General features: G+C 40.5%; 2 protein-coding genes across 4 annotated transcripts in view; both read right to left on the bottom strand.

Annotated features, from left to right (window-relative positions):
* Positions 1-4,714: 4,714 nt before the first annotated feature.
* tom1l2 (target of myb1 like 2 membrane trafficking protein) lies at positions 4,715-25,947 on the bottom strand. Of its 2 annotated transcripts, XM_061909059.1 has the most exons (15): positions 25,796-25,946; positions 25,370-25,454; positions 23,908-23,986; positions 16,899-17,048; positions 16,274-16,408; positions 16,052-16,198; positions 14,622-14,738; positions 13,932-14,065; positions 13,784-13,835; positions 8,487-8,655; positions 8,281-8,407; positions 8,103-8,178; positions 7,172-7,231; positions 6,329-6,365; positions 4,715-6,262 (listed from the first exon to the last, which is right to left on the bottom strand). In XM_061909059.1, the coding sequence occupies exons 1-15, from the start codon at positions 25,845-25,847 to the stop codon at positions 6,114-6,116; spliced, it is 1,569 nt and encodes a 522-aa protein (XP_061765043.1). In that variant the 5' UTR covers positions 25,848-25,946; the 3' UTR covers positions 4,715-6,113. The 2 variants fall into 2 exon arrangements, with proteins under 2 accessions (XP_061765043.1, XP_061765044.1); XM_061909060.1 differs by lacking the exons at positions 16,052-16,198; positions 16,274-16,408 and having other exon boundaries at positions 25,796-25,947.
* A 125-nt stretch (positions 25,948-26,072) lies between these two features.
* atpaf2 (ATP synthase mitochondrial F1 complex assembly factor 2) overlaps positions 26,073-27,955 on the bottom strand; it is a 12,164-nt gene continuing 10,281 nt past the window's right edge. For both annotated transcript variants that reach the window (XM_061909062.1, XM_061909063.1), the window contains exon 8: positions 26,073-27,809. In XM_061909062.1, the coding sequence (XP_061765046.1) occupies positions 27,672-27,809 (138 nt within the window). In that variant the 3' untranslated portion in view covers positions 26,073-27,671. The remainder of the gene's footprint in view (positions 27,810-27,955) is intronic.

Raw genomic sequence — 27,955 nt, 5'->3', positions numbered from 1 at the left:
GAATGAAAAAGGCTCTAAGTAAAAATAACAAGAACTTATCAACTCACATATTTGTGAACCATACAAGACGGAAAACAGAATTAAACGATTCCCTAAGGCGGTCCTTGGTTTTGTTTCTAAACTGTGATGTACACTTTATTGCCTAAAAAGTATTTGGCCACCCACCCAAATGATCAGAATCAGATGTCCTAATCACTTGGCCCGGCCACAGGCGTATAAAATCAAGCATTTAGGAATGGAGACTGTTTCTACAAACATGTGTGAAAAAATGGGCCGCTCTCAGGAGCTCGGTGATTTCCAGCGTGGAACTGTCATAGGATGCCACCTGTGCAACAAATCCAGTTGTGAAATGTCATCGCTCCTAAATATTCCTAAGTCAACTGTCGGCTTTATTATTAAAAAAAAAAAATAGAAGAGTTTGGGAGTTGAACTTTGAATGCTCCAGGACACCAAAACATTGTGGACAATTAAATGCTCCCAACCTTGTGGAAACAGTTTGGAAAGGGGCCCTTCCTCTTCCAAAATAACCGTGCACCAATGCACAAAGCAAGGTCATTAAAATCATGGATGACAGAGCCCGGTGTGGATGAACTTGACTGGCCTGCACATAGTCCTGACCTGAACCCGATTGAAAACCTTTGGGATTAAGTGGAACGGAGACTGAGAGCCAGGCATTCTCGACCAACATCAGTGTGTGACCTAACCAATGCGCTTTTGGAAGAACGGTCGAAAATTCCTATGAACACACTCTGCAACCTTGTGGACAACCTTCCCAGAAGAGTTGAAGCTGTAATAGCAGCAAAAACTGTACCCACATCGTATTGACCCTATGGTTTGTGCCATAGGGTTTGTGGCCAAGTACTTATTGCAATATAGTGTATGTTAGGTTTTGGTGTAAGTCAGATCTTGTACCTAAATTAGCTCTTAAGTCATACTCACACTGTACACAGAACATATGACGGACATAAAATACAATAATAAAAACAGAAGAATAAAATGAAATTGAAAAAAAAGAGACCTTCCATTTTAATATGGAAGGTCAAATTAATATTTGACAAGTATTAATTGGACATGTTGAATAGATAGACATAGGTTGATGATACAGAAAAGGTGTACGTAATGTTTATCATACTGCTATACTATACCACAATATATCTTATGACAGAAATGTTAACTTTGAGAACTAAGTAAAAGTTTCTGTTGGAAGTCAAAATAATCAATCGTTGAACAACAGGAATGAAGTTGATTGTATGGAACATACTACTCCTAAGAGGCCTGCTGGAAGCATATCATTTTGTTTTGTACAGCACCGGTATGGAAATAAGAGTTCAGAACATTCACGTGAAGCTAACATATACCTCTCTTGAGGGTGTGAAGGAGAGGAGCCTCGGCTCTTCCGATTGTTCTAAAAAATGTTGTTCTGTTGTAAATTGGTCTCTCTTCTGGCGCCACTGAGGTACAAATACCCACTGTGGCCCCGCCTCCAAAATGTTTCCACTGCAGGCGCTATCCCTCCACAGGAGAAGAACCAGGTTGTGAGCCATAGCCACATTGCTGCCATCTATGATCAATTTGTTTGAAAAAAATAACAGTTGATTAAAAAATTTAGCCAAATTCCTCCCCAAAAAATAACAAATGACACAATTCACAATGGAGTGATCAAAAAAAGCATATTTCTAGAGTTTGATGTCAATGATTACAATAAATGCACGTACAATTTTACTTTATCCACATCTATCTAATAAGATCCAAAACAAGAGCTTTGTGTGCAGGAAAAAACATGTTTTACCTTTATTTTGCCCCTAACATAAAGAGGACCAAAATAGAAACAGCAACACAACCGTAATAATAAACATATTGTTTGATTAGTTTCTGTTTTGGCCCCGCGATGAGGTGGTGACTTGTCCAGGGTGTACACCGCCTTCCGCCCAATTGTAGCTGAGATAGGCGCCAGCGCTCCCCCCAACCCCAAATGGGAATACGCGGTAGTAAATGGATGGATGGTTAAAGACAGTTAAAGTACCAATGATTGTCACACAAACACTATGTGTGGTGAAATTTGTCCTCTGCATTTGACCCATCCCCTTGTTCCCCCCCTCAGAGGTGAGGGGAGCAGTGGGCAGCAGCGGTGCCACGCCCGGGAATCATTTTTTTGTGATTTGACCCCCAATTTCAACCCTTGATGCTGAGTGCCAAGCAGGAGGTAAGTACATACGAAGTGAGTATTTTTCTATAGTTCTTTTGGGTGGGGGATACGGCTCTCCAAATGGATCTCATTTATAAACAAACAAATAAAAAAACATGCACAAATTCACAAATAAAAAAGAAATAGACAATGGATGGATGAATGGAATAAATAAACAAATATGTGACATAAATGAATGAATAGATTGTGGCAAATGCAAGAAACAGAACGTTGTCTCTTCAAGGTCTTTATTGTAGACTGCCAACATGAGAAATCTGACAAACACAACACAACATGCAAAATTTAAAGTGTCTCCCAGTAGAACAAACCACACCCCTTCTGCTGGGTGTGAGAATGGTCCTAGTGCCCGCCACAAGATCAAAGTTAAAAGTATACGTTTAGTTATGTCAAGACCAAGTTGTGTTGCAGAGCAGGAACATAACACGAATAGCTGAGTTGACACGCAATGCAACTTTTGTGCGCCACAGCTGATGTGGCCACTGTCACGCTGAAGCAGACAATGGCGCTATTCTGCCAGCAGGAGGTGCTAAAAACCAGGATTGGGGAAAAGGGGAACTTGGCACTAAATTGGTATGGAGGGTAAATTGGATCAGAATGAAATAATGAATATATCTTTGAATAATTACTTAAAATTTTTCATTGAATAATTGAAATCAGAAATAAATACATAATTGTGCTACTATATGTCATACGATTAATTTAATATAAAATAATTATATTCAACTATTAGTTGATTATATAAATATTTAAATAAATAAATGGGTTGTACTTGTATAGCGCTTTTCTACCTTCAAGGTACTCAAAGCGCTTTGACACGACTTCCACATTTACCCATTCACACACACATTCACGCACTGATGGAGGGAGCTGCCATACAAGGCGCCAACCAGCACCCATCAGGAGCAAGGGTGAAGTGTCTTGCTCAGGACACAACGGACGTGACGAGGTTGGTACTAGGTGGGGCTTGAACCAGGGACCCTCGGGTTGCGCACGGCCACTCTTCCACTGTGCCACGTATTAAGTTATTTAATTGATTATAGCACAAATGAATTATTCATTGTGAACTATTTCTGGATTTGATTATTTCATGGATGGATGGAGTATTTGTCTATGAGTTATTCTATGAACCTGCCTCACAGCTTCATCAATTTATTTTATTTGTGAAGCTCAAAGCCAAAGCATCATATTAGGCTCGCCTGTGGACTTTGATGGGGAAATTTGACGTATAAAAGGTTTATTAAATAAATTAATAATTAAAACATGACATTTGTGAAAAAAGTGTTATTGTGAAATTAATTAAATATTTAAACAAAACATTTTTTTAGATTAATGTGATTAACACATTCCATTGAGTTGTGAATTCAATAATTAAGTAACGAAAATTAACTAAATATAATTTTACATTTCGCAAATTAAATATTAATCACCTTTTTTAAAGATCAGTTTTCATTTTGTCCCATTTGACCCTCCATACTTAGGAGCCTACAGAATTCCATGAACATCCTCAACACTTGTAATAATTGAATGTAAAATACATTGTGGAAAAACATTATTACATAATAAACATTTTTATAGATATACTTAAAGCTAGAGTACCGATGATTGTCACACACATACTAGATGTGGCGAAATTATTCTCTGGTTTTGACCCATCACCCTTGATCACCCCTGGGAAGTGAGGGGAGCAGTGGGCAACAGCGGTGCCGCGCCCGGGAATCATTTATGGTGATTTAACCTCCAATTCCAAACCTTAATGCTGAGTGCCAAGCAGGGAGGTAATGGGTCCCATTTATATAGTCTTTGGTACGACTCGGCCGGGATTTGAACTCGCGACCTACCGATCTCAGGGCGGACACTCTAACCACTAGGCCACTAATACTAATAATATACTAATACTAATAATATATGTTTACAATATATTAATTTACACATTTATTCGTCTAATTAAATTGTCAAATATTGAAATAAAGAAAATGTTGTACATGTATTATAACATAATATGTTGGCGCCTCCAGAATTCATGAAAATCTGCAATGACAATACATTGGACTTGAACAGAAAAACTGTAACCGAGCGAGGAACTATTGTAATATTTTACTTGCCTACTATAGACAACTGCTGCACTTTTCCGAGTTTTTGACTTTGTCATTACAAGCGCTGCTGTCTAAAACAAACAAAAACATTTACCTTTTTAGGACCTAATCCACCAAGCTGTGTAGGGACTATCACACATCTAACAGTCCAAATGTGGCTCCTGACACAAACTGGAGTCTTGGGGGGACCTTTCCTTTTGGCTGGGAAAACATGTTCTCCCTCCAGACAGAGCAAAATGAGAGGGGGGCCTGGTTGCAGGATGGGGCGATTCCAGGTGTCCAATGGGGAAACCCCTTATGTGGCGTCCACCGACACCCTGAGGTGGCCTTGAAGTAAAGCAGGTGTGGGGGAACTTACATAAGCATGGGTTCATTACAACTGACCTGTTAGACTTATCAATGACACAACTCAAGATGATGTCACACTGCTAACGGTCCATTTATTTAAAGATCATGCAGGAGTCAAACAACACTAAGAGAAACGATGAAGCAGAATATTCGACTTCTCTTCTTGGTGTCCAGTGTTGCACCAAGAAAAACAAGTGTTGCTCTTCTGGGATCCGGTTACAATCACCAACAAAAAAAATGCCACATGAGCAAAAACGGACTGAACAATGTGTTGTCTTCAGTGGGAAAAAATGAACCACTGGGTGGAAGGATGTGGGGGTTTAAAAAAAAAAAAAGTGATGATTCCTTCATGTGCCCTTAAAGTGTATACATTCAACCCAGATCAACACCCACATAACACAATGCATCAGCCAGCAGCGTTGTAGAAAACACACCTTAATTCCATAAAAAGCCACAAAAATAAACACGTGTCCCCTCATGACTAATTCCTATAATACACTCCTTACAGAACAATAAAACATTTTAAAATAGTCATTTGATGGGGAATTCTTGAATTAATTACATCCAGAAGTGCTTATCCCTTAGTTGATTTACAGTACGAGTTCAAGTGCAAGCTCGCGGAACACGTTTGTTTTCAAGTCAAGAGGTAAATGTCAAACGAGCTCGTTTCTGGGGAACAACTGGAGGCCCTGAAAAGGTCAGCATATACAGGAAGTGCCGGGATTGTGACGCAATCATGTGGTTTCTCCTTTTAGCATCCAGATAAAGTTGTTTTCTCCTTACAGCATCCTGATAAAGTAACACAAGTTGGTCCTCAAAACTAACAAATACGATGCGGTTGGCCAAAAAACGCTTACCAGAATCACAAACATTAACAGCATATATGCGACCAACACGGCTAACTACAAAACAAAAAGGCATGTTGGACCCCATATAATAACACACAGTAGTGTGCAGCAGGTACGCCAAACTAAAGTCCCTTCTCTTAGTGGAAATAATTAAATGCAGCAGGGTCGGGTACATCCCTAAAGATACAGCAGCCAGGAAACAGCCCACCTCCACAATTCCACTGATATTAATAAATCTCTTTTAAACATATGCAGCTTAAAATATACACAGAAAAAGGGACATTTGTAATTTACAGATTTACAACTCATGCAGATTTGTAGAGGACCAAACGGAAACAATATTCCTGCAGGAATGAATAGCAAACTGAAAGGGTTTCAAAACCAAATGACTTGCTTGGTAATACATGCCAGGAGACAAAAAGGGGCACTTTGTTTAGAAATGTCAACACGCTTGCATGAAGACTCTTCACAAACACACACGTAGAAGGGACTTCAATAAACGAACAATAAAGGGACTTAAACGTTATGAAAATAGACCGTTTGTTAGGTTTTCCCTTTCATTGTGGATACATCTTTGTAGTGGAGTTGAGTGTAGTGTTTTGGATTTTACTTTTCTTTCTACATGGCGAACAAAGTGTCCTCTGGTCTGTCTGGCTTCTTGCGGCTCGGTGTCTCCTGCGCCACACCCAGGTCGCCACTCGGGGGAGACGGCAGGCTCGGGACCACCTCGGCAGCTTTGGCTCGCTCCTCCAGGAACTTGTCAAACTCTGCAAGGAGCAAATAAAAAAATGTGCACTGCACAAAAAGCACACAAGAATCGAGTGGTTGCCTACCTTCGCTTGTAACACCTTCCTCCCCTTCATCCCCTTTCTGTGGATGATGAGATGAGAGTGTTACATTTGACAACACAGAAAGAACACTCCAGTTCATAATGGAAGCAACATGCAAAGATTCTTATTGAATTCACACTCACCTGGTCCATTTTATTAAATTGATAAAAAACACCTTGCCAGCTGATTAGTACCCACCCAAAAGTGTTAATGAAAACACAGTGCATCGTAATGCATTTAGACAATTAAACACTCGCAAACCCAAAGATGGTAATATTAGAGGCATATTTGTGTAAAATGAGCATAAATTGTGAAGCTGTAGATGCATACACTTTTGTTGTACTGACTACAAGAGACACACTGAAACAACACATTTTAATAAACATAACAGGACGTAATGTTAAAGAGAATTACATCATGATGTTACAAAAACAATAGGTGGTCTTTATGCAACATCTTTTAAACAAAAATTGTTTTAACATTTTTTTTGATTTTGTGTCTTTTCATTGAGGCCCAAATACTCCTATGTAATATTTAGCCGGTAATCAAGACTTAATGAAGCATTAACGCTAAACAAAATCTTACATTGTCTCAGGACTGAAGGCAGATGAATCAAGAAAGCTTCTTATATGCTCATTTTTACAAAATGCTGTGACTGTCAGGTGATGCCCAGAAAAGAGGTGTTAGTAAAGTTACCTATAGATTTGAATAGGTCAGAGGAAAAACAAATGTGAAAAGATTAGTTTTAATAGGATTGTTATTTAAATAATAAAAGGACAAAACAGTATGAAAAAGGAATAAAAAGACAGAAATAATAAAACAAAATGTAAATCATGATGGGCTCACCACATCAGTACTTAGCCACTCCTCTATGTCATCCATGACAGAGGACTGGCCTCCAACACACTAGAGGGCGACATCAAAACAGCCGTGGGTGGCCAACGGGGGAAGCAAAGCCACAAAAGAAAACAAACCCCAGCCCCAAACGTGAAAATGACTTATTTTGTATGAATTTAGAAAACATTTGTGATGACAAAAAGTTCAAATAAAAACTTAAACTGTGCAAGTGGGGCACATTTCTAACTACAGTTAGCACATTTGTTACTGAAGTAGATCATATATGCTCTGATAATAGCCAGGGTGTTTATTTACCTCATCAGCAAAGGGTGTTAATTGGAAGCAGGCAGCAAATGAAGCAAGGTTGCGATAAAAACTCACATATCATAACAGGTATGTATTTTAATAATCATTTGGAGAGCATGACAAAGTGGAAAGGAAAAGTTATGTGTCTTTCCCCACATTTTAAAAAATATGTTGTGCAGTTAAACAACAATAGGAACAAAGGTTATAATAGCTGTTACTTAAAAAGGAGTGTTAATTAATGCATTTAGATTTGTTTGATGTGTCCTTTAAAAAAGCAAGCTATTTTATACATGACTCAGTTATGACATATGCATTCATGAAACATTTATAAATTACTGTTTGCCGTACTCTCACAGCACTTTCAAGCCTAAAGCGAAATTAAAGCAGTTTTACAACAGCAATAAATGCTCTGTAGAGCTAAATGAATTCAGTTTGCACTACATAACTGGAAAGGCATGATGTCTTGTATGTTACTAAGTCAATTAGAAATAACAACTAACCACTACGGTTATTATCATAATTAACATTTAAGAAATAGCTCTTTTTTTTATGCGTTGGCTGTTGCATTTGCCCGTGTCTATGCTTCAGACTGTTACAACACACAAAACATTCTAATACGTTTAATGTGACTCACCGCTCCTGTGCTATGTTGTTGGACGCTCAGAGTGGGAGGAAGAGATGCAAGAGCACTGCTGTCCTCTGCTGGAGGCCTGAGGCAGAAGGAGTTAGGACGCGGTGCGTTAAATAAAAACAGGGTTTGTACCAATTAAATGTTAATAGTTTTTCCACCCGATTCATTAATTGTGCAGTACATATTGGGGGGTTCAGGAAGTGTCCCGGTCCTGGTTTGGGCAAAGACGTCAAACTCGTCCTGAGAGGGTGGAGGTTTGCAGCTGGACAAAGAGCTTAGGGTGCTGCTGACGCTGTCAGCGCCCACGTCTGCAGGGCAGGGAACATAGAAATACCTCTCATTCACAGCTTATAATTGACGGGACAACCCATATGGTAGTAGACATACCGAGTCCAGCTAGGCGAGATGCTAGAGTGGCCGGGGAAGACGGTCTTCCTGCAGTGGTGGTGACATTTGCAGGCAAGCTGGTAGGGGCTGTGTTGGATATATTGCTGACCACGGCTGGGGAGGCGGGGCCCAGGTCGATGAGGTTGTCCTCTGTGGCTTCACTTAGGACCTGGAGAAGGACAAACACATATTAAATGAACAAAGCAGAGTGGACTGTAAAAATGTGCGGCGACAACAGAACGATTGTTGCAAGGAATCCCACAGGGAACGTGTTTACCTCCACTGATGACGACAACTATGCCACAAATACACATGTACAACTCGGGTGTGGAAATAAAAAGCAACTTAAGGGGAGCATAACAATGTCTGATTATGGAAAACGTGTTTAAGGGGTTGTTTTGAATACCAGATGGCCTGTTTTTTTTCTTCTTTATAAAAAACCCTTAAGATAAAAAAAAAGGAGGGGGCATCAAATCGTCAAAGTCGTGTAGGAGGAAGATTACATTTTACTGACACCAAGCCAAAAGCGTAAATACTGGTTTTATTATCTTGTATTATCGTCCAGGTCCGTAAAACATTGGCTGTTTGGGGCTTCATAGGCGTTGTTCACACTGCTGGTCAATTTCGATTTTTTTGCCCATATGTGACCTGTATAGAATTTATTCATGTCACGGTGAACAGTGGAATTTCAAATATTTAATATCCGACCCAGGCCTCTTTCGTATTTAGAAATCCATCCATCCATTTTCTACTGCTTGTCCCTTTCGGGGTATAAATAAATCGGGATATACAGTATATGCGATGCGTCCTCAATTTGAACGCTCACGCACTCACATTCATCTGACCAGAACTTTTTCAAAAAGTGATAAGCGTCACAATCATTTGCAAAAATAGAAAGTTATAAAAGAGTTGACAATGGAGCAGAAAACAGGTGAAAATATTACGGATCAGGAACTCATGCGGAACTTCAACCACTCCTGGCTCTGACTGCTAGCCCATAGACACACTCTTCATGCAGACATCGAAGCAAAATATCCCGTAAAACTACCAGAGCCGAAATACTTGTTCTCTTCCTTCTTAATGTTCTATGCAACAATTTGCTTCAGACAATGTTGACTTTGATCGCACAAAATCCTTGAAATTGCCACAAATGCGTCAGTACTGAGACAGACTAGAGCTGAAACCATTTTACTTCTGTAAACACTGCAGTGCGTGCAAAGTAATGACATCATGTCCGCGTGCGGCTCCGATTGCATTCACATTACAAATATATTTTTTATTTAATTTATTTTTTCTTAAATCTGAACTGCTACTAAAAAGATAGTTTTTTTTTTTTTACAAAAAAATGTTTAATTGGGAATCCGACCTTGCAGTGTGACCATAGCCATAGAAAACACATGCCAAACAAGGTGAAAGTTACCGTTTTAAATGTCTATGTTGGGTCAAACTACTTAAAGGGGAACAGCTCTTTTTTGTAGAATTTTGCATATCATTCACAGTCTTCATGTGAGACAAGCAGACAAGTTTTTTTTTAATGCATTCTAACTCGTAAATGAACGTTAGCAAAAGTCAGTTAACAATGTGCTTTATAGGCTCTATTCCGCCTATAAAGCGCTCTAAAAAAACATCCAAAAACCTCCTCCGTAAGTATATGTATTGTAGTAACGGGCACATTAATAATAACATATTTTATTAATTTTAAGCATATGGTGGCATATTCATTTCACAGACCCATCACGTTTGTTTTTCCCATCAATCAATCAAAGTCAATCAATCCAAGTTTATTTATATTGCCCTAAATCACAAGTGTCTCAAAGGGCTGCACAAAAATACTACTCATGCAGACTTCATTAGAAACTCCAAAGACAACTTGGGACAAATGATGATCCAGATTATTTACCTTTGGAGCCTGAATATAAGGAGGATGATTCACAAGTTTTAGAACCTGTGTGCTGAACATATTAAGCTTTAGTGTAACACTATATAATGCAGCAGTATTGCCAAGTGCTAAACAAGAAATACTAACTACGAACATAATAAAACAACCACTTACAGCTATCGCTGGGATGCTGATTGATAAGATGTTCATATCTTCAAGTTTAGGTTAATAATTAATCGTAATTCACCCAAGGTAAAAAAAAAAAAAAAAAAAAAACATAAAAATGGGGGTCTAAGTTGGATGTCAAAGTTGACCAACTCATCGGTTTATGGCTACATCCTTCTACTAATCTAGGTGATAGGCATGATTTATAATCAAGAATCAACTTTCACTAATTTAGATGAGGCGATGCAGCAGCTCGCCGGCTTACTATGTCACTACTGTAGCTATTTAAGCTTGTTAGCTCTCTGGGATCACTGCACCACTAAAAGTAGTTAGTCTGCGTTTGTGCTTGTAATAGCAATATTGCTAATACTTGGTTACCCACCCACTGCACTCGGACCTTGCGGAGAGAATGAACACGTTCAGTGGAAGGCTCAGACTCCCAAAATGTAACACGGAACAACACAGGAGGTCCTTCATACCGACAGCCATCAGACTGTACAGGTGCTGTTCATATTATTAGAATATCATGAAAAAGTTTATTTATTTCAGTAATTATATTCAGAACGTGAAACTTATATATTATATCAATTCATTACACACATAGTGATATATTTGAAATGTTTATTTCTTTAAATTTTGATGATTAGTACTGACAATTACTGAAAATCCCAAATTCAGTATCTCAGAAAATTAGAATATTAGTTACGACTAGTACCAAAAAATATTTTTTAGAAATATGGGCCAACTGAAAAGTATGAACATGGAAAGTTTCAGCATGTACGGCAATCAATACTTAGTTGTAGCTCCTTTTGCCTGAATTGCTGCAGCAATACGGCGTGGCATGGAGTCGACCAGTCTGTTGCACTCCTCAGGTGTTATGAGCCCAGGTTGCTTTAATAGTGGCCTTCAGCTCTTCAGCTCTTCAGCATTGTTGGGTCTGGCATCTCGCATCTTCCTCTTCATGGTAGCCCATAGGTTTTCTACGGGGTTAAGGTCAGGTGAGTTTGCAGGCCTATCAAGAACAGGGATACCATGGTCCTTAAACCAGGTACTGGTAGATTTGGCACTGTGTGCAGGTGCCAAGTCATGTTGGAAAATGAAATCTTCACCTACATAAAATTGGTCTGCGGCAGGCAGCATAAAGTGTTCTAAAACTTCCTGGTAGACTGCTGCATTGACCCTACACCTCAGGAAACACAGTGGACCAACACCAGCAGATGACATGGCACCCCAGTCCATTACCGATTGTGGAATTTAGACACTGGACTTCAGGCAACGTGGATTCTGTGCCTTTCCTGTCTTCCTCCAGACTCTGGGACCTTGATTTCCAAAGGAGATACAACATTTACTTTCATCTGAAAACATAACTTAGGACCACTCAGCAGCAGTCCAGTCCTTTTTGTCTTGAGCCCAGGCGAGACGCTTTCGACGTTGTCTCTTATTCAAGAGTGGCTTTACACAAGGAATGCGACAGCTGACGCCCATATCTTGCATACGTCGGTGTGTGGTGGTTCTTGAAGCACTGACTCCAGCTGCAGTCCACTCTTTGTGGATCTCCCCCACATTTTTGAATCGGTTTTGTTTGACAATCCTCTCCAGGGCGCGGTTATCCCTCTTGCTTGTACACTTTTTTCTACCACATCTTTGTATTCCCTTCGCCTCTCTATTAATGTCCTTGGACACAGAGCTCTGGGAACATCCAACCTCTTTGGCAATGACCTTTTGTGTCTTGCCCTCCTCCTTTAAAGTATCAATGGTCATCTTTTGGACAGTTGTCAAGTCAGCAGTCTTCCCCATGATTGTGTGTCATACAGAATCAAAACGAGAGACCATTTAAAGGCTTTTCCAGGTGTTTTGAGTTAGTTAGCTAATTAGAGTGTGGCACCAGGTGTCTTCAATATCTGACCTTTTCACCATATTCTAATTTTCTGAGATGTTGAATTTAGGGTTTTCATTGGTTGTCAGCTATAATCATCTCCTTTTTGGCAAAAAACACTTGAAATGTATCAGTCTGTTTTGAATGAATGTATACATTCTACAAGTTTGACTTTTCAAATGGAATTAATGAATTAAATCAACTTTTTCATGATATTCTAATAATATGACCAGCACCTGTATAATCCATATGGGCCTTCTTGACTGCACTTAAATGTAGAATATATATAGAATATATTTATATTATTCATATATTATAGTGTGTGAATGTGAGTGTGAATGTTGTCTGTCTATCTGTGTTGGCCCTGCGATGAGGTGGCGACTTGTCCAGGGTGTACCCTGCCTTCCGCCCGATTGTAGCTGAGATAGGCGCCAGCGCCCCCCGCCACCCCGAAAGGGAATAAGCGGTAGAAAATGGATGGATGGATATATTATATATATAATATATGTCATATATTATTTATTATTATTTTTTATTTTGAGCGAACTGTGGTGCTGAATTTCCCCCAGGGATCAATAAAGTACTTTTTATTCTATTCTATTAATATTCAGGTCACAAGATTTAAATGGAGCGATGTTGCTGGATTTTGGATGCTTTTTAGATGGCTTTATAACTTTCCTCCAGTCGCTCCACCTCATATTTGCTGTAAAGTACAAATTAGAATGCATAAAAATAGAAAAACATGTTTTTGTCCAACATAGGTTTTGTGAATGATAGGAAAAAAAAAGTTTCTAAATAGCAGTTCCCCTTCAACAGAGCGATCTAGTCGTTTAGGAAGGTCAACACAGCTTTTCATACTTGCCTGTTTCAGCTAGCCCAAGAAACAGAAACAAAAGAAATAGAAAAGGGAGAGAGTGAATACAATTAGCATGCCAGGAAGGTGACAATGTCACAGCAACTATGGGGGGGGAAATGTGCTTTATTAACATGATACAAAATAATCAAGCAGCTACATATCTGAACAGTGTGGTGACGTCCGTTACATAATTGTCTGTATTAACAAAGAACATTTGGTTAATGAATATTTGTAGTAATGCCCTAACTGTACGATGCTGTGTTTTAGGTTGAGAGTAAAGATGTTCCCCCATTAAACGCATGTTGTTTTTTACATTGTGTGTATAGAAATGTGTAACTAATAATTGCAATGAGGAACATGTGTTTTTGTTGAGTTTTCCATATGATCAGGCTTGAATGTCAGTGCTGCAATTGACCATTCAAGTCACAATACAAAGTTGTGATGTTAATGAATGAGACACGTCGTGCAAGTGGTGGGTGCAACAGTAGCACTGAATGATTGACAATGAAGCATCAACCTACCCCGTTGTTGACACTATGAGCTGTAGACCTTCCAGACTTGAATCTCTCATATCTGATGCAGAGAAAGACCAAAGCACAGGGAAAATCGTAATGATGGGTTGATCCAGTATGCAAACATTAACATGTGACACGACGTAAAGGCTATCACCTTTCATAGCGCAAGAAGATGTTATTGAGGTCGTCGTTTACGTGCAGCAGCTCCTCAGTCACCGTCTCGTTGGAGACACAGGAGATGAGCTCCACTATCCTCTGCTGCATAGCTCTGCAAGTCCTGTTTAACTCCTGAATGCACACAGTAGCGCAAAGGCAATAAGAAGTTGGACCGCACCTCCCTATACGCTTAAGGCCCCACAATTCACGGAGTAGGGGTGTGGTTTTACATCTAAAATGTCAACTGGTAAATGACAGGGCAATTCATATTTAACTTCAGCGCAAACGTGTTCCTAAACCCTTCATGATCCATCACTGATAAAGATATAATTTCCCTAGCGTGGTGCACAGCGTTATAGCTGGTCTCGAAATGCAGGCATATTGGTTTCGAACCCCATGTGGAGGTTGACAAATGTATGTTTAAATTATGTTTAGTTTGTTATTTTGCGCAAAAAAAGTATCTAGGACAATTTATTTCCTATGAAAATGTTTTAGTACAAAGCATTGCATCAAATTAAATTCACATTTGATAACACAAGTATAACAATGTTTTGCATTTTTTTTATAAAAGGGAAAAAACAATTTGTAATGGCAAGAGGGGGCTATGTTTAGGACCCCAATTAGCCAGGGGTGACACAGATAAGATGCATGCAAAACTTTAAATTTGCATTTATGCTTCTCTCCTTGCCTGTAGTAACTCGTAGTCTGAGGCGTCCTCCTGTCCTGGGACCATCTCAGTCAGCATCTCTGACATGACCTTAGTGTTGCCTCGAACAACATCCAACTCGCTTCGCAGTCTGCAAATCTGTCAGGGAAATAAAAACAACTCAATGTAAAAATAGTAATACAAATACATGATACAGTGGAACCATGTTTTACGAAAGCCTCAATTAGCGACCTTTTCAGTCGATGAACTTTTAGATCGAGCCAAATATGCCTCTGTGGGAACAATATCTCGGCGTATGAACACTCTATTCATGTATTTTGTGTGCCGCTGGGAGCCAATGGGGGCTGCCATTTTGATTACATCACTTCCTGTACAGGCGGGCACAGCCATTAAGAAGAGGCGAGACCCCTGACGTCACATCCTGCTCACATATTTGCGAGGAGTACGCGGCGCCGGTGGCACCAATGGCACATGCACTGGCTCACCAATATAAAAGAAACAAATCCACAATTGCAACATTAGAAAAGAAGAACATTTATAGGGTTGCTGGCTTTGTTAAAAGCGTTAAAAATATTTGCAAGGACAGAAAGAACATACCCCGGCCGAAAAAGCTGTTCCTCGTGTGGATGAATGAAGAGCACCTAGCAGGTAATGTAATTTCCGGAGGTAAACATGAGGTGACCAGTACGGAAGAACAATTTAAGGTAAACCATGGGTTGTAGGAAAAGGTAAAAAAAATGTGTTTTTAACCGTGAGCAGACCAGGCTTTTTTTTGAAAAATATGCCAGAGCGGACTTATATCACAGCTGAGGTGAAGGCACAACCACGACAAGCCTTTAGCGGTGACTAAAGTTAAATTCAAAGTACCAATGATCGTCACACACACACTAGCTGTGGTGAAATTTGTCCTCTGCATTTGACCCATCCCGTGTTCACCCCCTGGGAGGTGAGGAGAGTAGTGAACAGCAGCGGTGGCCATGCCCAGGAATAATTTTTGTGATTTAACCCCCAATTCCAATCCTTGATGCTGAGTGCAAGCAGGGAAGTAATGGGTCCCATTTTTATAGTCTTTGGTATGACTCGGCCGAGAATTGAACTCACGACCTACCGATCACAAGGTGGACAGTCTAACCACAAAGCCACTGAGCAGGTAAGGCCAGGCCAATGTTTTTTACTACTCTGAAACTCCCAGACTGTTCAAAAAAATGCCACACATATTAACCGAGACAAGGACACAAGTTAAAAATAAATTTCCTATGGTTGGTTTTTATTTTAGCAACATCGATGGTAACATTTCGAAGAGCACCATGTGTGCACACCAGTTGACAGTTAAGCTTGCTGTTGTGCATTAATCCATTATGAAATGAGTATCAAAATGTTGGCCTTATAGTCAAAGTGCATACATACACTGAAGTACAGTTTACTAGTGTGCATTATTTTCTCACAGGCACCTGTTCGGGTGTTGGGTTGATTGCTCCAGAAGGTTGAATATTTGGAACTTGAGGGGTGTGGTGGGCAGGTGGAACCACGTGTGGTGCAGGCTTGGAATGGGCGGTGTACTTATGTAGAACGGAGTCTCCCTCCGGAGCCGATGCGGCCTGGAATAAAGCAGTCCGTTCGACTAAAAGACCATCTGGACTTGTGTGTTTTCCTGCCAACATTCAACTGCTTACCGACTGGGGTGTGTGTATGGGCGAAAGAGTCTCCAGGTCTGACATCGGGAATTCAATGCCTTTCCGTTTTAGTTCCTCATAAATTTGAACGACACCTGTTAGATCTGGACTGCTCCTGAATGCATCAGCCCATGCCTGGACAAGCAGAAACAACAATCTATAAGTGCAATTTAAAAGGAAATCAATTAACCTTTTGTGTTTTTATCACCGTTTATGAACAGGATTACACAAAAACAAGCTGAACTGGTGGGGCTATCACATATTTTTTTATGTATAAGAAATGCACTGCAACCACAATATATTCCACCTGGCAGCAAAAACGAGACTACATCATTGGAACCACATGAGGACTTTCTAAACAAACACGTCAATACATGAACCAACTTGTTACTCTAATGGTTTGACAAACACTGCTATGCTTCTCTCTGGATCAATGCAGTGGTCATCTGCTGGAAATAAGAGTGTTGCAAGGTTACCTGAGCTGAGCTTGGCAACATGAGCTGGGTGAAGAGTCTAGAGACACTCTACTTTGCCTAAGGCTTTATCAGAGCATGAGTGGACACAATGTGAACTGCTGCATAACCACTTTACAATTAATGCATTAAACATATTGCTGTTATCTTACCCGAATAAGGGCCAACACTTTGTCTTGAACGATAGTGGGAGGGTTGTTTTTAGGAGAGATGATTTTAACAAGAACTCCATCAACAAAGTCCCTGCTGGTGACCAGAGCGTGAAACCGGTGGCCACAGTTTTTTACACCAGTCTCCAGCACCTGAAGAAAAGATATGCAATCTCATCATAAATGTTAAGACAAAAAAATTTTGCTTTTGAAATCCAATTATAAAGTTGCTTTAATCAAATTAGGAATGTGTGCAGTACAATTCCCTAAACCCCCTTGCAAAAATACAAAATGGTTCATTCCAGGCGGTAGCGGAAAATCCAGCATCGAACTCTTCACTGTTCACTTAAAGAAGTACAATAAATATACCGATAATTTAATAAAACTTTGTGGCAGCATTGGACAAAGTTGTTTAAATTGTACTTTTACATCTAATAGCATAGTAAGTGCATCCGTTAAGTATTCACAGTGCTTCAATTTTACCACATTTTGTTATGTTACAGCCTTTATCCAAAATGCAATTAATTTTTGTCCTCCAAGGTTTACAGACAATACACGCCATATTGACAATGTGAATGTTTTTTTGGTTGTTTTTTTTTGTACTTTTTGAAAATGTATTAAAATGAAAATTAAGAATTTGCATGCAAATAAGAATTCACAGCCTCTGCCCAATACTTTGTAAATGTACCTCGGCAGCAATTTATTCTTGAATACAATGCTACAAGCAACGCACGCTATCTTTGTGCAGTGAAAAGTTAAAGTCCCAACGATAGTCACACACACACACACACACACACACACACACACACACACACACACACACACACTAGGTGTGGTGAAATTATCCTCTGCATTTGACCCATCCCCTTGTTCATCCCATAGGAGGTGAGGAGAGCAGTGAGGAGCAGCGGTGGCCGCGGTCGGGAATTATTTGGTGATTTAACCCCCAATTCCAACCCTTGATGCTGAGTGCCAAGCAGGGAGGTAATGGGTCCATTTTTATAGTCTTTGGTATGACTCGGCCGGGGTTTGAACTCACAACCTTCCCGTCTCAAGGCGGACACTCTAACCACAAGGCCACTGAGCAGGTCCATTCCACTTTGCACCACCTCTTAATCTCCATGAGGTTGGATGGGAAGCGTTGGTGCGCAGCCTATTTTAGATCTCTCCAGAGATGTTCAATCAGATTCAAGTCAGCGCCCCGGCTGGGCCACTTAAAGGATATTTACAGAGTTGCCTTGAAACTATTCCTTTCATATCTTGGCTGTGTCCTTCGGGTCGTTGTCCTGCTGAAAGATCAACGGTTGCCTCTTTCAGAGTTCAAGAGCACTCTGGAGCAGGTTTTCACCTAGGATGTCTCTGTACATTGATGCATTCCTCTTTCCCTCTATCCTGACAAGCCTCCCAGTTCTTGCTGCTGAAAAACATCTCAACAGCATAATGCTGCTACCACAATTCATCACTATAAGTATGGCATTGGTCTGGAGAAAAGCGATGCCTGGTTTCCTCCAAACATGACTTCTGCAATTCACGCCAAAGAGGAATGACTTCTGTCTGGCCTATGTGCTATACAAACCTGATAAGTGGATTGCTGCAGAGATGGTTTTCCTTCCGGAAGGTTCCTCTCATTCCACAGAGGAATGCTGTAGCTCTGATAGAGTGACCATCGGGTTCTTGGTCACCTCCCAGACTACGGCCCTTTTCCAGTTTAAATGGCCTGGTAGTGACAAACACCTTCCAAATATAGATGATGGAGGCCACTGTGCTATTTAGGACCTTCAAAGCAGCAGATATTTTTTTGCACCCTTCCCCAAATTTGTGCCTTGAGACAATCCCGTCTCTGAGGTCTACAGACAATACATTCGACTTCGTTTTTGGTTAGTGCTCTGCTATGCAGAGTCAAGTGTGCTGTCTTTCCAAATCATGTCCAACCAACTGAATCTACTACAGATGGACTTCAATTAAGCTGTAAATACATCTCAAGCATGATCAGTTGAAACAAGATGCCCCTGAGCTCACTTTTGAGCTTTGTGCAAAGGCTGTGAATACATATGTACATGTCAATCAATCAATCAATGATTATTTATATAGCCCTAAATCACTAGTGTCTCAAAGGGCTGCACAAACCACAATACAAACCACAACGACATCCTCGGTAGAGCCCACATTTAGCTTTTTTTTGTTTGTATTATTTTAAATACATTTGCAAACATTTTTTTTAAAAACTAACTCATTCGCAGTGTTATGAAGGGGTATTGTGTGTAGAATTAGAGGACAAAAATGTATTTATTGCATTTTGCAATAAGGTTCTAACATATCAAAATGTGGAAAAAGTGAAGCTCTGCAAATACTTTTTGAATGCACTGTAATTGTGGTGCGTTCAAAGACCCTCAAGAAAAGTTCAAAACCGAGGTGTCACTAGTTTTTAAAAATGCACTAATAAAACTATAATCATTTATTTATATATTACTGCATGTTTCTCTCTGCGTAATGGGGTGGGGGGTGGCGGCTGGATAGAGCCTATCCCAGCTGCATTATTCTAATATATATGACTTGGACAAACTTTATTGATCCACAAGGGAAATTGTTCCACACAGTAGCTCTGACTCAGGGAACCGGACGCCCCTGCCATGCATAGTCCGCTGATATGTCTTTCAACAAGGTGACTTTCATGGCTAATTGGGCTTGGGTCGCAAGCTCAGGTCTGATCATCCTGTAGCTGGCCGCCTCTGGAGGTGTACAGTGTTAAAGGCCGAAACACCCAATGACCCAGAGGAACACTACTGATGATGCGCACCCGCAAATTTTTTATCCTTCAGGTCTTCCATTCACGTTCACTGTTCATCTACAAGGCCACCAAATGTATGTGCTCGCAAAGGATGCAAACACCTCATTCTGTGTTTTTAATTTGTTTTAGAGGTTTTTTTTTTATGTGTTTTAGGAGTCTTTTTATGTGTTTTAGGAGCCTTTTTTGAGTGTGTAAGCAGTCTTATTACGTGTTTTAAGAGTAATTTATGTTTTAGATGTCACTGTGCATCTCTTAGGAGTCATTTTATGTGTTTTAGAGTCATTTTCGAAGTTGTTTGCTGTGTTTAGGGAGTCATTTTAAATGTTTTACTAGTCTTTTTAATGTGTTAAGTCATTTTATACATTTGTGTTTTGCACAAGAGGTAGGACATCTCACTTTGCGTTTTCTGGAAGCTACAAAGGATGGAAAGGGTAAGTATATAAAGGATACTGCACACAAGGGCACACAAAGAGGGCGATAACAAAAAAGGTATAAGGTGGACTAATACATTTACCATATAAATATAAAATATAACAAATGTAATATTTACAAATATATTTTTATACAACATAACAAATCTCAATTATCATGTACAATATTACAGTATATGAAACAGATGTAGCAAAAAAATGGCAGTATAAAATAGAGTAGCTCCAACAGAAAATATACATTATAAACAAAAAGGTAGCTAACATAAAAGCGGTCATGTAATAGACAGATTATCATCTATTGCTGTACGGCAAGTGATTACACAGCTGGATGGAGTGCGAAATGAAGGAATCTTTTAATCAAACACTGTGGGTACGAAGTTGAAGAAGCCTAGTGGAGTATGAGCTCAGCTGTCCCTAAATTGTATGGTGGAGTGGGTGGGCAGGATTGTCCACGATGGCAAGCAGTTTGTCCAGTGTCTTCCCGTCCTTCAATGACACAAACGCCTCAAACTGCGTGCCAGTAGTTTGGCCGGCTTTCTGGAGCAGTTTGTCAGTCCGGTTTAAGACCCTTTTGCTGGTGTTGCTCCCCCAACAAACCACTCCAAAGTACAGGGCACTGGCCACAACAGACCGAAAAAAATATCTCCAACAGCTTGCTGCACACATTAAAGGACCTAAGCTCCCTCAGGAAAAAAAAAAAGAGTCTGCTCATACCCTTCTTGTATACAGCTTTGCTGTTGTACTACCACTCCAGTTTGCTGAACAAGTGGACTCCCAGGTACTGTAACTCTCCCACTACAACCACCTTCCGGCCCTGGATGTGGATAGGCTCCACAAGGGTAATTTTCTTCTTGAAGTCGATTACCAGCTTCTTCGTTTTGTCCACATTACGGAGAAGATGGTTCGCCTTAGACCACTCCACAAAGTCAGTGAACAGTGTCTTGTACTCCGATTCCTGTACCTCTACGATACACCCGACCACAGCAGAGTCATCAGAGTATTTCTGCAGGTGGCAGGACCTGGAACTATACTGGAAGTACAAGGTGTACAGGGTGAACAGGAACGGAGACAGGACAGTCCCCTGTGGAGCACCTACACCACTGACCACAATATCCGACAGGGAGCTTCCCAGTTGCACAAACTGGGGCATATGAGACAAGTAATCAGTGATCCAGGAGACAATGAATGAACTGACACCCATTCTGAGCAACTTGTCACTCATCAGAATTGGCTGAACGGTGTTAAAGGCACTGGAGAAATCAAAGAACATGATCCTCACAGTGCCCCTCCCACCATCCAGGTGAGATTGAGCACGATTCAGCAGGTAGATAATATCATTATCCACTCCTACATGGGGCTAATACGCAAACTGTAAAGGGTCCAGGGAAGGAGCCACCGGGGGTCTCAGCTGAGCCAGCACAAGTCTCTCAAGGCCCTTCAAGACATAAGACGTCAGGGCAACCGGTCTGAAGTCTTTCAAGCCCGATGGGATGGGCTTCTTGGGCACAGGCACTACTATGCAGGATGTTTTCCATAGCGCTGGTATCCTTTCTAACTTCAGACTCAGGTTGAAGATGAAGTGAAGGATCTCAGTCAGCTGAGCAGCACAAGTCTTAAGGACCTAGGGGTTGACTCGGTCAGGGCCTGCTGACTTGGGTGGGTTGACTCTCTCCAGCCCGAACAATTTGTCCCTTTTATTCGCCAAAGGCCCCACGTTCCCCATGAGGACAGAGGGAATTGCGGGTTTAATTTTCCTTTTCCGCTTCTTCATCTTTGACAAAAGCGCTGGCATCCCTGGCGCTTTTTCCGTAGTTCCACGGTATTGTCTGTCCCCCGATCCCCATAGCACTGGCAAGGAGAGCGCAAAGAGCTCCTCCTTTGTGTAAACAAAGGGCCGGCTTCTCAACTGATCAAAACCAAACACAAAACGGCCTAAAGTTTTAAAAAAGTAACGAAAAAACACAAAAGTTCCTAAGAACCATAATTAGTGGTTTATGGAAAAGATAAGTGATTAAAAAAAGCAAGAAAAGTTGAGAATAATACAAAAAAATATAGTAAAATGATGGAATTCAAATGAGCTACTGTGATGTGCTGCCACTCTTTCATGCGCCTCAAAGAAAGAAAGAAAAACAAAACATGTCCTGTTATCCATCCATCTATTTTTCTACAGCTTGTCCCTTTCGGGGTCGTGGAGGTTGCTGGAGCCTATCTTAGCTGAGTAATCCTACTGGGGGACGGCATGGCGAGGTTGGGAGAGTGGCCGTGCCAGCAACCTGAGGGTTCCTGGTTCGATCCCCACCTACTATTAACCTCTTCACATCCGTTGTGTTCTTGAGCAAGACACTTCACCCTTGCTCCTGATGGGTCGTGGTTAGGGCCTTGCATGGCAGCTCCTGCCATCAGTGTGTGAATGGGTGAATGTGGAAAAAGTGTCATAGCGCTTTGAGTAGCTTGAAGGTAGAAAAGCGCTATACAAGTGTAACCCATTTACTTCTGACTAGAAAGTAAAGGGAAACTTGACATGTTGATAATCGTGTTGAATTATTAATAAACCTCACATTCTGGCTACTTTGTATTCAATTTGTCTCCACCTAAATTTACACTTAAGACAAATTTAGTGAGGTTTAAGAATATTTTAGGGACCCTTACCCACCCCTAAAAAGGGCAAATAATGATTGAAACGCTTGATGAAACAGACATTAACATATAAATATTGTGGTCTTTCTGATCCCAAAGAGTGCCATCTACTTTGCTTTAAGGTTATCACGTAGGGAAGACTGGCACATGCGCAGAACGCTGGATCCGATGATCGATTGATGGTAGTGTACATGACTGTCATGGGCTGTTTTGTACAACATTGCCATAGCAACAATGAGCAAAGAAAATAATACACTAAGTGCAGAGGGAACTGTACTAAAAGTCAGAGACTCACATCATAACGCTTTGAGGACCCTGAAGATCCACAATTACCATTTTTCCCCAGACACCCCACACCCTCTGCTCACTAGTAACGTCAATAAGTTTTAATGTAGAGCGGTAAACTTCAAAGTTAAAGATGTTAACAAATGCACTGTTGACATCCTTTGGCAAAACTGCTTCTTCGCTTCCTCCACTAAATCCTGCACCATCGAAGCTGAGTACCGTATTTTTCGGACTATAATTCGCAGTTTTTTTTCCATAGTTTGGCCAGGAGTGCGACTTATACTCAGGGTCGACTTATGTGTGAAATTATTAACACATTACCGTAAAATATCAAATATTATTTAGCTCATTCACGTAAGAGACTAGACGTATACGATTTCATGGTATTTAGCGATTAGGAGTGACAGATTGTTTGGTAAACGTATTGCATGTTTTATATTTCATAGTTATTTGAATGACTCTTATCATAAGATGTTACATTAACATACCAGGCACCTTCTCAGTTGGTTATTTATGCGTCATATAACGTCCACTTATTCAGCCTGTTGTTCACTATTCTTTATTTATTTTAAATTGCCTTTCAAATGTCTATTCTTGGTGTTGGGTTTTCCATCCATCCATCCATTTTCTACCGCTTATTCCCTTTCGGGGTCGCGGGGGGCGCTGGTGCCGGTTTTATCAAATAAATTTCCCCCAAAAATGCAACTTATACACCAGTGCGACTTATATGTTTTTTTCTTTCTTTATTATGCATTTTCAGCTGGTGCGACTTATACTCCAAAAATACGGTAGTTGGAATGCAACCATCCTCCCAGAATGGATTGTGTTCACCTTTGATGTCCCACCACATATATACAAGGTCTGTACTTACTGTTAAAGTCAGCATCACTTCTCTGTAGTTCCTATTCCCGTTCAGCCTCTTTTTCACTGCCCTAATTGCATCCTTTGGCCTGCAAACAAACACACCCCTCAAACATATGACAGCAAAGAACAATATGCCTAAACGGTTTTAAACAGGGCGAGATCCTGCTTTCCAATTAGGGCTGGGCAATATATCGATATATACGATATATCGCGGGTTCCTCTCAGTGCGATATAGAAAATGACTATATCGTAATATTGGAGTATATATTCTCACGCAGGACTTTTAGCTGCAGGCGTACACTTCAGGCTCTCCTCGCTCTTTCGAGTGCCTCCTTCTTACAGACAAGCAGGCGCACATTCTTACATACGTCACAAACTGTAACGTCATACGTCATACACGCCCTCGCCCAGCAGAGAGCTAGCGGTGTGGCTAACGTTAGCTGCTAACGTAGGCGTAAATGAGAAAGATGGTGCGGATCTGGTAGCAAATGAAGGAAGACTTAATTCCCATGAAAAACAGCAGGGTTTCCATCGTCTGGCAGTGGTTCGGCTTCGAGTGGGAATATGTCGAACAACCGTAATTTGTCAAGTGTGGGGAAAAAGCGTTGCTATAAAAAGTAGCATCACTGCTAATATGTAGCATCATTTGTAAAGTCACTCGCTAGAGAATGAAGATAATTTCATAACCTTAGTAACATACCACATAGTGAAGGACGAATACTATTTGATTTCCTATTATGCAGCTCATTTTTTTTTGACACTTAATATGTCTCTGACAATCTTGCAATTTTTGTTTTGGAAATTACTTGAATGTTTGTGCCATTGCTTAATAACTTTAATAAATATATTGGTCAATTGACTTAGTTGTGATTTCCCTCTCTGCATGAACGTTTAAAAGTAGCATATATTAATGCAGTATGAAGAACAATGTTTTAATGTATACACATATAGTAATCATACTGCTGTGATTATATGCATCAAGTGTTCATTCAAGGCCAAGGCAAAATATCGTGACATATATCGCGATATGGCCAAAAAATATCGCAATATTAAAAAAAGGCAATATTGTCCAGCCCTATTTCCAATACAGTCGTAAGTCAAACATGTTCACAATTCTTATGCTAAAAGGTGTAATTATTAACTTGTGGGTTGTTTGACAAGTTCCATATGCCATAAACACCCAGAGAGAAAGACACAGGGTATTTATAATCTGGCATGCAGATTAGTGCCAAAGGCTTGACCCATCTAAGACAATTTACAACCCACTAAGCAAACAAGTCGTGGACTTCACACATAGAACTTTTTAACCGTATCATATACAAGTTATTGTCACAGTAATATAAGCGATAAGGCCTTACATAAATGTTGGAACAGAGGCTGAAATAATATAAAAACAAAACGAGTATAGTGTTAAAGCAACGAGTGCATATTAGAATTAATCAATGGCGTGATATTAAAGGTGCAATTACCCGTCTTCTGTTTCATTGATGAGGTCACATATTTCCATGTTAAGCGTCCAGTCTTCAGCTGGCAGAGAACCATCGGTGGCCCTTTCTGGGGGAGAGAAATGCATCTTAGAAAGTCATAGACGACACCTCACAAACCAATGGGTTAGTAAGACATGACGACTAATGGTGGGGTAACAGAGCTAGCTGTTGTCATTCAAAACGCCATCTTTCAATGGCCACCAATGTTGTTCAAAATAAGCACTGAAAAGGACATTTACAGCTAATGTTACGCTTACTTCGTGTTAGCTAAGCGGCTATTGTGAAGAGCCTGGACGTTAGCTTAGCTAGCTTGCACGCACAAGACATCCACGCGGATTTGGTCATTTTTAAAATATTGTTGCATATTTTTTAACAAAGTAGTCGTTTGCGAGATGTCTTGTCACATACCAATACAATGCCCCACAGGGGTAGTATACGGATTTCCCATAAGGAACTCCATCTTGCTCGTCAACAAACAAGTCAGTCCAGGGTCGGGAGTCCGGATGTTGCTACATCAGGAAACTTCCGAGTAGGTCCCGCCCATAGAGACGTTTGATTGGTGGAGGAATCCTGACCTTTAGTATAATTGGTCAGCTGCAAAGTCAGTCATTGGGACCAAACTATTGTAAATAAAGACTCCAAAAGTTGCGTTGTGACAATAAAACAATGAACACTGAACAGTCAGTGACTCTCGTTCTGATGTTTAATAAGGCTATACACAGTGTAAACATAAAATACATGTAATTTGGTGGTTAAAGGCCTGGTGAAATTAGATTTTCTTATTTAAACGGGAATAGCAGGTCCATTCTATGTGTCATACTTGATCATTTCGTGATATTGCCATATTTTTGCTAAAATGATTTAGTAGAGAACATCGACGATAAAGTTTGCAACTTTTGGTCGCTAATAAAAAAGCCTTGCCTGTACCGGAAGTAGCAGACGATGTGCGCGTGATGCCACGGGTTGGGGAGCTCCTCACAGCCTCACATTGTTTACAATCATAGCCACCAGCCGCGAGAGCGATTCAGACCGAGAAAGCGACAGTTTCCCCATTAATTTGAGCAAGGATGACAGATTTGTGGATGAGGATAGTGAGAGCGAAGGACTACGAAAAAAAAATAAAAAAAATTCAGATGTTATTAGACACATTTACTAGTTTAATTCTGAAAAATCCCTTATCTGTTTTTTGTGTTACTAGTGTTTTAGTGAGATTATATGGTACCTGAAAGTCGGAGGGGTGTGGTCACAGGTGTGGTTACCACCAGTGTCTCCGGTGGGAGGTAATAGCCCGCAGCTGCAGGAGGACGCAAGCTCCGCTCATGATTTATTAGCACAATTTCCTCACCAAAACTACCGGTTGACATGTGGTCGGGAACCATGTTCGCTTGACCGCTGTTCCATAGTAGAGCTTCACCTTCGGGAATGTAACCAAGGAAACACCGGCTGTGTTTGTGTTGCTAAAGGCAGCTGCAATACAACGCTTCCCACCTCCATCTTTCTTCTTTGAGTTCTCCATTAATAATTGAACAAATTGCAAAAGATTCAGCAACAGATGTCCAGAATACTGTGTAATTATGCGATTAGAGCAGACTACTTATAGCTTGGATCGGGCTGGAAGAAACATGTCCGCTACCACTGGTGACATCACGCGCACGCGTCATCATTCCACGACTTTTCACCTGGATACTTCGCGGGAAATTTAAAATTGCAATTTAGTAAACTAAACCGGCCGTATTGGCATGTGTTGCAATGTTAAGATTTCATCATTGATATATAAACTATCAGACTGCGTGGTCGGTAGTAGCGGGTTTCAGTAGGCCTTTAAATGTCAATTGAACAGCTGTGCAGTGTGTGAACCTATGCATTCATATGGTATACAATGGTACATTTTACAGTATTAATGTAAATCACAAAAGGCAGTCCATGCATCAGTATTGCAACTGAATGTTTTACCACTTGTCTTGATCCTTTATAGATAAATATAAGGGATGTAAAAAAAAAAGTAGCAAAATACACTGTCATGAAATGAAACAACACAACTGTTAGTATCCATTCACTTCATTTAGTGTCCAGAAGGCCCCAAATGACTAGGAACCAGCTGGAGACACAATAAGCGGTATCCCACATGGCCGGAGCTTCATTAACACAGGAAAAAAAGGCAATGCGTTTTAAAAATGGGGGTGAATGACAACAAAGACAAAACAAACCAGGGCAAACAAATACGCTATTTAGGAGTCCAGCAATAAGAAGGGTTTCCAGTTTGCACATTTAACCGAAATCTCCTTCAGTCCTGCAAAAGCTTGTGTTTGACGGTTGAACTCTCAGAACACAGGTGTACAAACAGAGCGCCGGCAGCAGTGCGTGCCCTCAGCTCATACATGTCATAGTCATGAGCCCACTCTACATTTCCCCAGTGCTGAATCTGTGAAAGGAGACACAGAAAAGTGGTAAGTTGGGGGTAAAAACATACACAAATAATTCACGTTTTCGCTATTTACTAAAAAGGCAGGGCTGAGAAATGTACAGTAATATACAATATTCGTGTAAGTGCATACCAACCAGAGGAGG

Source organism: Nerophis ophidion, linkage group LG08 (assembly GCF_033978795.1).
Source record: "Nerophis ophidion isolate RoL-2023_Sa linkage group LG08, RoL_Noph_v1.0, whole genome shotgun sequence".
In the NCBI taxonomy this organism is placed as follows: domain Eukaryota; kingdom Metazoa; phylum Chordata; class Actinopteri; order Syngnathiformes; family Syngnathidae; genus Nerophis; species Nerophis ophidion.
Note: the sequence above shows the minus strand (reverse complement) of the source record. Positions and strands in the feature narration are given on the sequence as shown.